The following is a 12,758-nucleotide window of genomic DNA, read 5'->3' as shown; positions in this document are numbered from 1 at the left end:
TTTTCCACTTTTTGAACTTCAACACTACAGCCGTATTTTTTAAGGTTCCGATTCCGATGCAATGAGTCTCCGCCCCCGTCATACACCGCCACGGGCCGCTACTCCTCCCCGCGAGGAAGAACCCTACAATATCATCCCCGTCCACAACCTCCTAGCCGACCACCCATCTCTCCGTTTCCCCGAGGTACGTGCCGCCGTCGCTGCACTCCGTGCCGTCGGCAATCTCCGGCGTCCTCCGTTCGGCCAATGGCGGCCTCACATGGACTTGCTTGACTGGCTGGCTATCTTCTTTGGATTCCAGAAGGATAACGTCCGTAACCAGCGTGAGCACCTGGTCCTCCACATTAATGTAATAAAAAATAAACATTAAAATAAATGAACAAAAAGTCTAAACAGGCCAACGCGGTCTTTCTTCTTCCCCTGCGCTATTCGACAGTGCGCACGTTAGCCACAATCTACCACATTCTCTCTGTAACGGCCACTACTCTCACTTTTTCCACTTTTTGAACTTCAACACTACAGCCGTATTTTTTAAGGTTCCGATTCCGATGCAATGAGTCTCCGCCCCCGTCATACACCGCCACGGGCCGCTACTCCTCCCCGCGAGGAAGAACCCTACAATATCATCCCCGTCCACAACCTCCTAGCCGACCACCCATCTCTCCGTTTCCCCGAGGTACGTGCCGCCGTCGCTGCACTCCGTGCCGTCGGCAATCTCCGGCGTCCTCCGTTCGGCCAATGGCGGCCTCACATGGACTTGCTTGACTGGCTGGCTATCTTCTTTGGATTCCAGAAGGATAACGTCCGTAACCAGCGTGAGCACCTGGTCCTCCACCTCGCCAATGCTCAGATGCGACTCACTCCACCGCCGGACAACATCGACACTCTTGACGCCACCGTACTCCGCCGTTTCCGCAAGAAGCTTCTCAAGAATTACAGCTCGTGGTGCTCCTACCTTGGCAAGAAGTCAAACATCTGGATCTCAGATAACCGCCGCGTCGGAGATCCCGACCTCCGGCGAGAGCTTCTTTTCGTGTCACTGTACCTCCTCATATGGGGAGAGGCTGCGAATCTGCGTTTTGTTCCGGAGTGCATCTGCTACATCTTCCACAACATGGCTGGTGAGTTGAACAGAATCTTAGAGGATTACATCGACGAGAACACGGGGCAGCCAGTGATGCCTTCGATTTCCGGTGAGAACGCGTTTTTGAACTTTGTTGTGAAACCTATTTATGAAACAATTAGGTGTGAGGTTGATAATAGTAGAAATGGAACTGCTCCTCATAGTGCTTGGAGGAATTATGATGATATCAATGAGTATTTTTGGAGTAGGAGATGTTTTGAGAAGCTTAAATGGCCTCCTGATGTTGGTAGCAACTTTTTTGTTACTGTTGGTAAGGGGAAGCATGTTGGTAAAACTGGGTTTGTGGAGCAGAGGTCGTTTTGGAATCTGTTTAGGAGCTTTGATAGGCTTTGGATTATGTTGGTGTTGTTTCTTCAGGCTGCTATAATTGTAGCTTGGGAGGAAAAGACTTATCCTTGGCAGGCTTTGGAGGATCGAACTGTGCAGGTTAGGGTTTTGACCATTTTATTCACTTGGAGTGGTATGAGGTTTTTGCAGTCTCTGCTTGATGTGGGGATGCAGTACAGGTTGGTATCCAGGGAGACAAAGATGCTTGGAGTGAGGATGGTGCTGAAATGTATTGTTGCTGCTGCGTGGATTGTTGTGTTTGGAGTGTTTTACGGGAGGATTTGGACCCAGAGAAACCATGATAAAAAGTGGTCAAAGCAGGCTAATGATCGGGTAGTGAATTTTCTGGAGGTTGTGTTTGTTTTCATCATTCCAGAGCTTCTGGCTATAGCCCTTTTTATACTTCCTTGGATTAGAAATTTTGTGGAGAATACAAATTGGAGGATCTTTTACATGTTATCGTGGTGGTTTCAGAGCAGAAGCTTTGTTGGTCGTGGTTTGAGAGAAGGCCTTGTAGACAACATTAAGTATTCATTTTTCTGGGTTTTGGTGCTGGCCACAAAATTTTGCTTCAGTTACTTTTTGCAGATCAAACCCATGATTGCTCCAACAAAGGCAGTGTTGGACCTCAAGAATGTTGAGTATGAATGGCATCAGTTTTTCCATGACAGTAATCGATTTGCTGCTGGGTTATTGTGGGTTCCAGTCCTTTTGATTTATCTCATGGATATACAGATTTGGTATTCGATATATTCATCTTTTGCTGGGGCGGTTGTGGGGTTGTTTGCACACCTGGGTGAAATTCGAAATATGCAGCAACTGAAGTTGAGGTTCCAGTTTTTTGCTAGTGCAATTCAGTTTAATCTCATGCCAGAAGAGCAGCTGTTGAATGCAACAGGAACATTGAAGAGCAAGTTTAAGGATGCCATCCACAGGTTGAAGCTGAGGTATGGGCTTGGTCGGCCCTATAGGAAGCTTGAGTCTAACCAGGTTGAGGCCAACAAGTTTGCTTTGATCTGGAACGAGATAATTCTGTCTTTTAGGGAAGAGGATATTATCTCTGACAAAGAAGTTGAGCTGCTGGAATTGCCACAGAACTCTTGGAATGTCCGGGTTATCCGCTGGCCATGTTTTCTTCTCTGCAACGAGTTACTGCTGGCACTCAGTCAGGCCAAAGAACTAGTTAATGATACCGATAAGAGGCTCTATAACAAGATATGCAAGAGTGAGTACAGACGTTGTGCTGTCATTGAAGCATATGATAGTGTCAAGCACTTGCTTTCTGTGATTATCAAAGCCAATAGCGAAGAGCATTCTATTGTGACTGTTCTGTTTCAGGAAATTGATCACTCTCTTGAGATCGAGAAATTCACTAAAACGTTCACAACAACTGCACTGCCTCAGCTTCACAGCAAGTTGATAAAACTCGTTGATTTATTGAACAAGCCTGTCAAAGATCCTAATCAAGTGGTTAATACCCTCCAGGCCCTTTATGAGATTGCTATCAGAGACCTTTTCAAGGATCGAAGAGATCCTAAGCAGCTAGAGGATGATGGCTTGGCTCCACGTAATCCAGCTTCAGGTCTTCTGTTCGAGAATGCTGTTCAGTTGCCAGACACTAGCAACGAGAACTTCTATCGCCAGGTTCGGCGCTTGCACACAATTCTTACCTCCAGGGATTCAATGCAAAACATCCCAATAAATCTCGAGGCTAGACGGAGGATTGCTTTCTTCAGCAACTCACTTTTTATGAATATGCCCCATGCTCCCCAAGTTGAGAAAATGATGTCGTTCAGTGTTCTAACACCTTACTATAGTGAAGAAGTGATATACAGCAAAGAACAGCTCAGAACTGAGAATGAAGATGGGGTTTCAATCCTGTACTATTTGCAGACTATTTATGATGATGAGTGGAAGAATTTTGTGGAGAGGATGCGCCGGGAGGGGATGATTAAAGACAGTGATATGTGGACTGATAAACTTAGAGATTTGAGGCTGTGGGCTTCCTACAGAGGCCAGACATTATCACGGACAGTTAGAGGAATGATGTACTACTATCGGGCCCTCAAGATGTTGGCATTTCTGGATTCTGCGTCAGAAATGGATATCCGAGAAGGCTCCCGCGAACTTGTTTCAATGAGGCAAGATAATTTAGGCAGCTTCAACTCTGAAAGCTTACCTTCCTCTAAGAATCTAAGTAGAGCAAGCAGTTCAGTAAGTTTGTTATTCAAAGGCCACGAGTATGGAACGGCTTTAATGAAATTCACATATGTGGTTGCTTGCCAGATATATGGAACTCAGAAGGAAAAGAAGGATCCTCATGCTGAAGAAATTTTGTATCTAATGAAAAACAACGAGGCCCTTCGTGTTGCTTATGTTGATGAGAAAACTACTGGAAGGGATGAGAAGGAGTATTACTCTGTTCTTGTTAAGTATGATCAACAGTTGGAGAAGGAGGTGGAAATTTACAGAGTAAAATTGCCAGGTCCCTTGAAGCTTGGGGAAGGAAAGCCAGAAAATCAAAATCACGCCATCATCTTCACTCGTGGTGATGCTGTGCAAACTATTGATATGAACCAAGACAACTACTTTGAGGAGGCACTTAAAATGCGAAATCTATTGGAAGAATACAGGCATTACTATGGCATCCGGAAGCCGACTATTTTGGGAGTTAGAGAACACATTTTTACCGGTTCTGTTTCCTCTCTTGCTTGGTTCATGTCAGCTCAAGAAACAAGTTTTGTCACCTTAGGACAGAGGGTTTTGGCAAATCCTTTGAAAGTTAGAATGCATTACGGTCATCCAGACGTGTTTGACAGGTTTTGGTTCTTAACTCGAGGTGGTATCAGTAAAGCTTCCAGAGTGATCAACATAAGTGAGGACATTTTTGCTGGGTTCAATTGTACTCTTCGCGGAGGTAATGTCACTCACCATGAATATGTTCAGGTTGGAAAGGGAAGGGATGTTGGATTGAATCAAGTATCAATGTTTGAAGCGAAGGTTGCCAGTGGAAATGGGGAGCAAATCCTAAGTAGAGATGTGTACAGGTTGGGTCACAGGCTGGATTTTTTCAGGATGCTGTCGTTCTTCTACACTACTGTGGGGTTCTTCTTCAATACAATGATGGTGGTTCTGACTGTATATGCTTTTTTATGGGGGCGACTATATCTTGCCCTTAGTGGTATTGAGAATGCAATGGAAAGTAACAGCGATAACAACAAAGCACTTGGTACCATCTTAAATCAGCAGTTTGTCATCCAACTTGGACTTTTCACTGCCCTTCCAATGATTGTAGAGAATTCCCTTGAGCATGGGTTCCTTCAAGCTATCTGGGATTTCTTGACTATGCAGCTCCAGCTTTCATCAGTTTTCTACACCTTCTCCATGGGCACTCGCAGTCATTTTTTTGGCCGGACTATTCTGCATGGCGGAGCAAAATATCGAGCCACCGGTCGTGGTTTCGTTGTAGAACACAAGAGTTTTGCCGAAATTTACAGGCTCTTTTCCCGTAGCCATTTTGTGAAAGCAATTGAATTGGGGCTAATACTTGTAATTTATGCAACACACAGTCCTGTAGCAACTGACACATTTGTTTATATTGCCCTGACCATTACTAGTTGGTTCTTAGTTGCATCATGGGTGGTGGCACCATTTATGTTCAATCCCTCGGGCTTTGATTGGTTAAAAACTGTCTATGATTTTGATGACTTTATGAACTGGATTTGGTACAGTGGAAGCGTGTTTGCTAAAGCTGAACAGAGCTGGGAAAGGTGGTGGTACGAAGAGCAGGATCATCTAAAGGTAACTGGCCTTTGGGGAAAGCTTTTGGAAATAATCTTAGACCTTCGGTTCTTCTTTTTCCAGTATGGAATTGTCTACCAACTTGGAATTTCTGCTGGAAATAGCAGTATTGCTGTTTACTTGCTATCGTGGATTTACGTTGTTGTCGTATCTGGGATTTATGCGGTGGTTGTCTATGCCCGGAACAAATATTCGGCGAAAGAGCATATCTATTACCGGCTTGTCCAGTTCCTTGTCATAATTGTTGCAATACTCGTGATAGTTGCTTTGCTGGAATTTACAGAATTCAAATTCGTGGATATTCTTACTAGCTTGTTGGCATTCCTTCCCACGGGATGGGGCCTGATATTGATTGCCCAAGTATTCCGGCCATTTTTGCAGTCTACTATCATTTGGAATGGTGTTGTTGCAGTGTCTCGTCTGTATGATATATTGTTTGGAGTCATTGTTATGACCCCTGTTGCATTACTATCATGGTTGCCAGGGTTTCAAAATATGCAAACTAGAATTCTTTTCAATGAAGCATTCAGCAGGGGCCTCCGCATATCCCAGATTGTTACGGGGAAAAAATCCCAAAGTTGACAATGACTCAAGGTAATTTCTACCTAGTTTTTAGTTTATTTTCATGTTCAGATAAGCCTTTTTGGCATAATTGCTCTTATTTGTCAATGAAGTAAACGTTAATTGAAAGACAAGTTTAACAAGACATTGCTACTGCTGAGCTAATAAAATTGCATTTTGCTTTGGTTTTTCGTACCTTGTGTGACCTTCTTGATTGTGGCTTGCAATTAAGGTACTGTTTGTTTTAAAAATGTAAGCCTATATGTGATTAAGGAGGCAACAAAATTTTCTCATCAAATGTTTGTAACAATTAATTCTTGTCCGAGCAGAACTGCTTATTGCATACTTCATTTTTGTTGGCTCTGATCCTGTTCAACTCCAACTTGTTCTGTTTGCCTTGGATTAGCTTGTCCTGTGTAGCACTGTCCCTGCGTAAATTGCTGTCTTCTTAGTTCTGTTTTGCTCAATTTTTGTGTGGTTTTCTAAGCTCTGTCCAGCTGTACACTGTTTTTAGCCTTATTCAGCCTTTTCCATTCCTAACATGTTTTCTAAGGTTTTTCAGGCCTTCTGAATTCAAATTTTAGGGCTTTATTTAATTATTCATTTTGCTGTCTTAAGCTTCCAATTTTATTTTTATGAAGAGTATGGAGAAGTGTGTGCCTTGTGTATTTTATTGCATCACAAGATATCTTATTTTCTTGTGTTGTTTTTCCAGCAGGGTTGGAGTCAATGGAGTGCCTTTTACATCACGTGGTTTATGGAGCTAGACTTGAGACATCTGAATGTGGTAAGCTTTCTAATTGATATATATATATACACCCTCTGTCTCACAATGAATGTTGTTTAAGGTTTTTACACATTAAGAAATGCAATAATTATAAGAAAGAGATAAGTCATTTTATTAAACTGTCCATCTTAACTATTGGTGGATTTGTCACTATTATCAATACAAAGTATAATAATGCTTTGGAAGTTGTGTATATAATAATCATTGAAGGGTTGTATTGAAAATTGGGAATGAAATTCATTGAGACAATTTTTTTTTTTGCTAAAGTGACAGTCATTGTGAAACGGAGGAAGTACACTACTACTACAATAACAAAAGTTAAAAAAAAAAAAGCATTTTCCCACTAAATTTGGTTAGTTACATGGATCAAAATCATGTCCAATTACATATCACTACTCTAAACCCTTCTTGATGGTTTTGGTTTATAGTTCCTTGTTTATCTATGTTGAAGTTGGAACTGTTTATTGTAAATCCAAATCCTTCTATCTGTAAGTATTAAACTATTTTGTATTTAGTCCAACCTCATGGCCTCCATATTGGTTTACCCTCCTTTAGTGTTTTGTATCCTCAGAACTGTTATAGCGACTGGGTTAACTAGCAGTTACCCTATCTTTTTGAATATTTACCTTTTTAGCTAATAGGCATGTATTATGTTTGCAGAATTGACATTGGAAATATATGCAGGGAGAGGCTATAGAATACGAGAGGCCAATACTTGCTTTATTTTCCCTGATTTTCCTCTGGTTCTTGTCGTGAGTATATTTTGTCTTTATTTGGTGGAGGAGGAGAATATTATTTTCTGTTTTCCTTTGATGGCCGTTGTAATTAGTTAATTGTCCTGTTTAAAAATGATTTTGGTAGCTGGTAGCTGATCTTTTGTTTATATGTGTCGCATCCCTGGCACAATACGGCAAATTGATCCATAGAGTTAGTAATATGATTCAGATTTGTTATTATGTTTCCATAGTCTGAGAATTTTTACAAGAAATAGTATGATAGATTCGTCTGCTAGTTTTTCTGGCAGTATTGCTTATTCTTTTGAGAACTTGGTTAGCTGACACGAACTGAAATATTTTAAAAGAACAAAATGATAGTTGCAAATTGGGCATGGCTTTTTATATCAGTTTATATTTATCTGTTAATTTAATCAACCATCTGATCAATTCGTTAGCAATTCATAATATCAGTTATTTTGACTCTAATAATCCAAAATGTTGTCGGGAAATAACGTGGGGATTAAAAGTTGAAACAAACATTTATATTGATTAAAAAAAAAATTTGAAGTTGTACGAAGACCCCAAACATTTTTAACTTTAAAAAGTTATTAAAAAAACTATCACAAGTTGAATAATTGAAGTATGACGGGCTTAAAATGAATCCGAAGGAGTCGTGTTGTTTTTACTAATACACAATTTAATGTTGGTCATGCAGGAGGTTAGTTTATACGTTTTTTTAGGCAAAAATATCTTTAAAGTTTAAGTTAATTTGTTTAAATCCTTTAAATTTATTTTATTTCAATTTAATTTTTTAAATTATATTTTGTTTGCACTTTTAATTTTGATAATAATTATTTCAACGGAAAGTATCTGGTCATTTAAAATTTTACATATAATAATATCTCTTATTAATTATTTAGAAACCATTTATCAAATTTTATAAATTATTTATATTTCTTAATTTTCTCTATAATAATTTAAAGACACATATAATTTTAAAAATAAAGTACTAAAAGAACATAATAAATGTTTTTTCCTTTACGTGCGAAATAGTTTGGAGAGTCTATTAGTTGCGACGTTTCAATTAAATTTTAACATTTCTTAGCAGTTATTCGTAAAAAAAATTTAAATTAAAAGAACCGCAAGTGTAATTCAATATATCTTAAAAGCTAATGATGTAAATCAAATATAATTTAAAGACCGAGTCAAAAACAAAAAATTAATGATCTAAACAAAAATTAAGATAAACATAAAAAATTAAAGGTGTATTTTAGTTTTTTTCCCACTCGAATAAGTTAATGCCTCAAATGTAAACTTTCATTGTTGTTTTTTAAATATAAGTTGTATGAACAAAATATGACTTGTTTAAGTTTCTTTACATTTATTAGACACAATATTTATTATTATTATTATTATTATTATTATTATTATTATTATTATTATTATTATTATTATTATTATTATTATTATTATTATTATTATTATTATTATTAGAGTCAAAAACAAAAAATTAATGATCTAAACAAAAATTAAGATAAACATAAAAAATTAAAGGTGTATTTTAGTTTTTTTCCCACTCGAATAAGTTAATGCCTCAAATGTAAACTTTCATTGTTGTTTTTTAAATATAAGTTGTATGAACAAAATATGACTTGTTTAAGTTTCTTTACATTTATTAGACACAATATTTATTATTATTATTATTATTATTATTATTATTATTATTTAACATATTAGTGAATGGACAATTTAAAAATACCTTCATATAAAATTGACACAATACATATATTATTTATTTTTTGTTATATATGAAAATGTTAAACGGTTTTTTTTTTTCATTATCTATTTTTTTTAATAAATTTTTTGACTTAAAAAAAAACTTTTTTCACATAACTTATATACGTTGAAGAAAACTATTATCACATGACATAAGTAGATACTAGATTGTTGATTACATGTAAACCTTATGGATAGATTACAAACCATCGTTATAGCCAATTAATATGAATGTTTAATCTCGTACATTTTTTGTTTTTCGTTGAAATATAGAGAGTAAATTAGTATGTAAATTTAAAATTCGTTGAAGTCTCACATTTAAAAGCTCTCGTATATTGAATAGTTTTCAATTCTATAAATATTAAAATCTCATATTAAATATTTAACTTATGTGGATTTACTTTTATCACTATATAAAGAATGTCAAACTCTTATGAAAAATAATTTTCTCTTATTTCTCTTTTACTTGATGCATTTCTGAACTATTAGAAGTTGTAATTCTAAAACGATTTTCTACGATGTAATAGAACTCCAATCAAGTAATAAGGTCGATTGATTGAAACTTGGTGCATATGTCTTATATGGACAATACACGTCTATTACACTTTCTGCCTAAATTTGACTTTTATTCAAAAGAAAGAAGCACAACAAAGTTTGTTATCTTGACGACTGAGTTAGAGTCTTGCAAACAGCTGCAAGACACAAAGGAGTCTTCCTAGTCCAAAATGCTCCTTATAACACGTTATGTAACATTATCCTAATTAAGAATCAAGTGAATTAATAGAAAACATTTAACACTTATTCATTGAATTTAAGAAATATTCACACGGAACCAAACATGAACCCATAAAATACACGACTCTCCAATCTCTACATTAAATAACTCAAATAAAAATATTAATAATAAACTCTGAAAATATCTTAGTTTGAGATTGGGTTGAAGTTTGATGAACCAAACTCAACGACCAATGTGAGATCTCCAACAGACAACAAATTTAATGATTGGCGATTTTGATAATTCTTAGTGTAAAGCCAAACTGCCAGAGGGTGCCGATTGGATTAAAGGATATTACTTGTATAAATTCAAAAACTTTTTCTTCTACTTGAAGATTTTGTATATCTTGATTACAAACTTTAAAATAGATTATCTAATCTAATGCAAAACATATATACCCCACTATGCACCCCAACAGCAACAATAATTATGAAGAAAAAAAAACAGGATATTGTACAAAACAAGCCATGCACTCATTAGCATTCTTTAGCCACACAAAAACCCATTTCCTTTATAATTGTGATTTCCATAATTTCACTAGCACAATTGTTTGAAACTTGGGTTCTGTTGAGTCAATCCCTTGTTGACCTTGGTTAATCTGCATGAATGTTTAATAAATAGCGAATAGGTTGATGACCTTTCCCATGGAACCATCCCGAAATCATCGATTAACTCGGACATTCCGCCAACTAAGAACTGCCAAACCAAAGCGCCTGCTCCAGACCGGTTTTTCTTAGCAGAATTGAAGGATATGTCTAAAATTGTTTTGTACATCGTTTCTCGGTTAGACAATGAAAAGTTCTTGACTGTGTCTGATAATCCATATTCAGAGAACAATACAGGTTTGTTCAATACATTATCTCCATCTTCAATGTGAGAATGCATCCACTTGGAGACAAATTTCATATAGTCTTCAAAAACTTGCTTATGAAACCTACACAATTTTATTTTAACAAAAGATTAGTACATAAAGGTCGAATTACAAAATCAAAAGCTATCTGAAATCATCATAAGAGTTTTTAGAATGTGTACTCTTAAAATTTAGGTTAGGTCTGACTCAACCCACCACAACCGGCTTGTAAGGTGATGAATGTTTGCTTATAAACATATTTTCAGGCCATATCTCATCCCCAATGTGGGACTCTCAAGACCTCCAACGCCCAAAACTGGACATTTGGTGTGTGACCCGAGTGATCCGATAGCGAGTGGCCCAACGGATCTTTGATAGACTCTAATACCATCTTAAGAAAGAAAAAAAAAACTACATATATAGAATTCAAACAATGCTTGCTTACCAATGGTCAGCGTAAATATGGACAGAGGTGAAGTCAATATTTGAGGTTTGTGAGTTCCTAATGAAATCAGATCCAAGTTTGGATGCCCACTCCTCTGGTGGATTGGCAGTCAACCTTTTCGGGTCATTAGGACCGTAAAAACCTTCAAGCCCAACAGTCACCAAATGTTTCTTGTCGATCGATTTGACAAAAGTTGACATCTCCTCTATCCAATCCTGCAGTTCTATGAAAATTAAGTAAATTGTATACTCAAAAATGTCTACATAACAAGCGGCAACATCGGCAAGTTACCGTAGTGTGGAGAAAATAGTTAGAAAAGCCCATAGATCATCCAATGCATAATAGTAATTTATTAAACATAGAATTCGTGAAAGAATGTGATATTTGCATTGGTTAGGTATTCATTTCAACTTCCTATTAGTCATTAATAATGGTAGCACGCTTTTTATCTTTCTATAAAGATTTGAAAGGGTAAAAGCACAAGTACATGACTTACTTGGAGAGTGTCACCAGAAGGATCGGTTACACACCGAGGTTCGTTAATCAATTCCCAACCAAAAATGATAGGGTCATGCCTATATTCAATTCCAGTGATAGTATTCTTCCTTGTCAGAATAGTCTGTAAACAAGTTAAGAAGAAACAATTCGTTAAAGAGATACGCGTCCAGAAAGTATCAACATCGACATTGCTTCAAGACTCAAAATAAGGAGACATATCATACCTTGACATAACTTTTGAAATAACTTCGAATTGATGGATCATAGAAGAAAGAATCATTAGATGAGCTTAACCCTACCCCTTCTTGCCATGCCCATTTGACATACTGATCCTTCCCACCATATGCACGCAAGTTATTTACTAAGCTGAGAAGCAGCCTAATTCGATGTCTCCTTGCTTCGGCTATGACATAGTCCAAGGCCTGTCATCATACAATAATTCCAAACAGAAAACAACTGACTTACTCCGTGGACCAAAAGAGTTACCGATATGCGACAAAAAACATTTTTCATTTCTATCAGGCATGACTTCAAGGACAGATACAGAAAAAAGGCAATCATCATAAATTTCAAAGGTATGTATTCAAAGTTTTCTAAATTTATTTAAGCACAAAAAACATTCAAAATTTGACATGTCAATTATAAATCGATTTCAGAAACAAGCGCATATGCCATTTCAAGAGAAGTTCAAATGATAAATTGATTAAGGATAGGGATAAGAAGAAAGAGAAATAACAAGTCCTGCATACTTCAGTTAATCATAAAACTGATTTCCATAAGAAGCCCAAACAGCATTTCAGGAGGAAATCGACATGGTATATTGATTAACGATAAGGATAAAGGGAATGAGAAAACACAAACAAACAAACAACAAAAAGACAATCTTCAACTTCATACTACTGAGATTGAGATCAAGCAGAGAGAGAGAGAGAGACTCTTCTCAATTTTTGTCTGTATAGTGTATCCTAATGCATATGATACAGTATACAATTTCCAAGAACAACGGAAAACATGTCCCCAAATTTCAGCTCTACAGGACAAGCATTGTCATATTATACAACTATCACCACTTCAAAAG

At 37.0% G+C, this 12,758-nt stretch overlaps 2 protein-coding genes and 1 non-coding gene across 6 annotated transcripts in view; 2 read left to right on the top strand and 1 right to left on the bottom strand.

Moving 5' to 3' along the window:
• Positions 1 to 388: 388 nt before the first annotated feature.
• On the top strand, positions 389 to 7,653 carry LOC101509534 (callose synthase 12-like). 4 transcript variants are annotated; one of them, XM_073370319.1, is made up of 3 exons: positions 389 to 5,866; positions 6,552 to 6,620; positions 7,305 to 7,653. In XM_073370319.1, exon 1 carries the CDS (start codon positions 554 to 556, stop codon positions 5,852 to 5,854), a length of 5,301 nt encoding a protein of 1,766 aa, XP_073226420.1. In that variant the 5' UTR covers positions 389 to 553; the 3' UTR covers positions 5,855 to 5,866; positions 6,552 to 6,620; positions 7,305 to 7,653. The 4 variants fall into 4 exon arrangements, with proteins under 4 accessions (XP_073226420.1, XP_012572668.1, XP_073226421.1 ...); XM_012717214.3 differs by having other exon boundaries at positions 7,281 to 7,653; XM_073370320.1 differs by having other exon boundaries at positions 6,549 to 6,620.
• On the top strand, positions 3,504 to 3,582 carry LOC113787331 (small nucleolar RNA J33). Its single transcript, XR_003473837.1, has one exon. It is a non-coding gene; the product is annotated as a small nucleolar RNA J33 (small nucleolar RNA).
• A 2,513-nt stretch (positions 7,654 to 10,166) lies between the features above and the next one.
• LOC101509205 (mannan endo-1,4-beta-mannosidase 2-like) overlaps positions 10,167 to 12,758 on the bottom strand; it is a 4,537-nt gene continuing 1,945 nt past the window's right edge. Inside the window, exons 2-5 of the mRNA XM_004505520.4 lie at positions 11,905 to 12,102; positions 11,679 to 11,801; positions 11,183 to 11,397; positions 10,167 to 10,821 (exon numbers count right to left, since the gene is read on the bottom strand). Of these exons, the coding sequence (XP_004505577.1) occupies positions 10,425 to 10,821; positions 11,183 to 11,397; positions 11,679 to 11,801; positions 11,905 to 12,102 (933 nt within the window). The 3' untranslated portion in view covers positions 10,167 to 10,424. The remainder of the gene's footprint in view (positions 10,822 to 11,182; positions 11,398 to 11,678; positions 11,802 to 11,904; positions 12,103 to 12,758) is intronic.

The sequence above is a fragment of the Cicer arietinum genome, chromosome 6 (assembly GCF_000331145.2).
Source record: "Cicer arietinum cultivar CDC Frontier isolate Library 1 chromosome 6, Cicar.CDCFrontier_v2.0, whole genome shotgun sequence".
Taxonomy (NCBI): domain Eukaryota; kingdom Viridiplantae; phylum Streptophyta; class Magnoliopsida; order Fabales; family Fabaceae; genus Cicer; species Cicer arietinum.
The sequence above is the reverse complement of the archived record's forward strand: the minus strand, read 5'-3'. Positions and strand labels throughout refer to the sequence as shown.

Excerpts from the sequence above, each read along its gene's own strand:
- LOC101509534 (XM_073370319.1), top strand. The coding sequence starts at position 554 with ATGAGTCTCCGCCCCCGTCATACACCGCCACGGGCCGCTACTCCTCCC.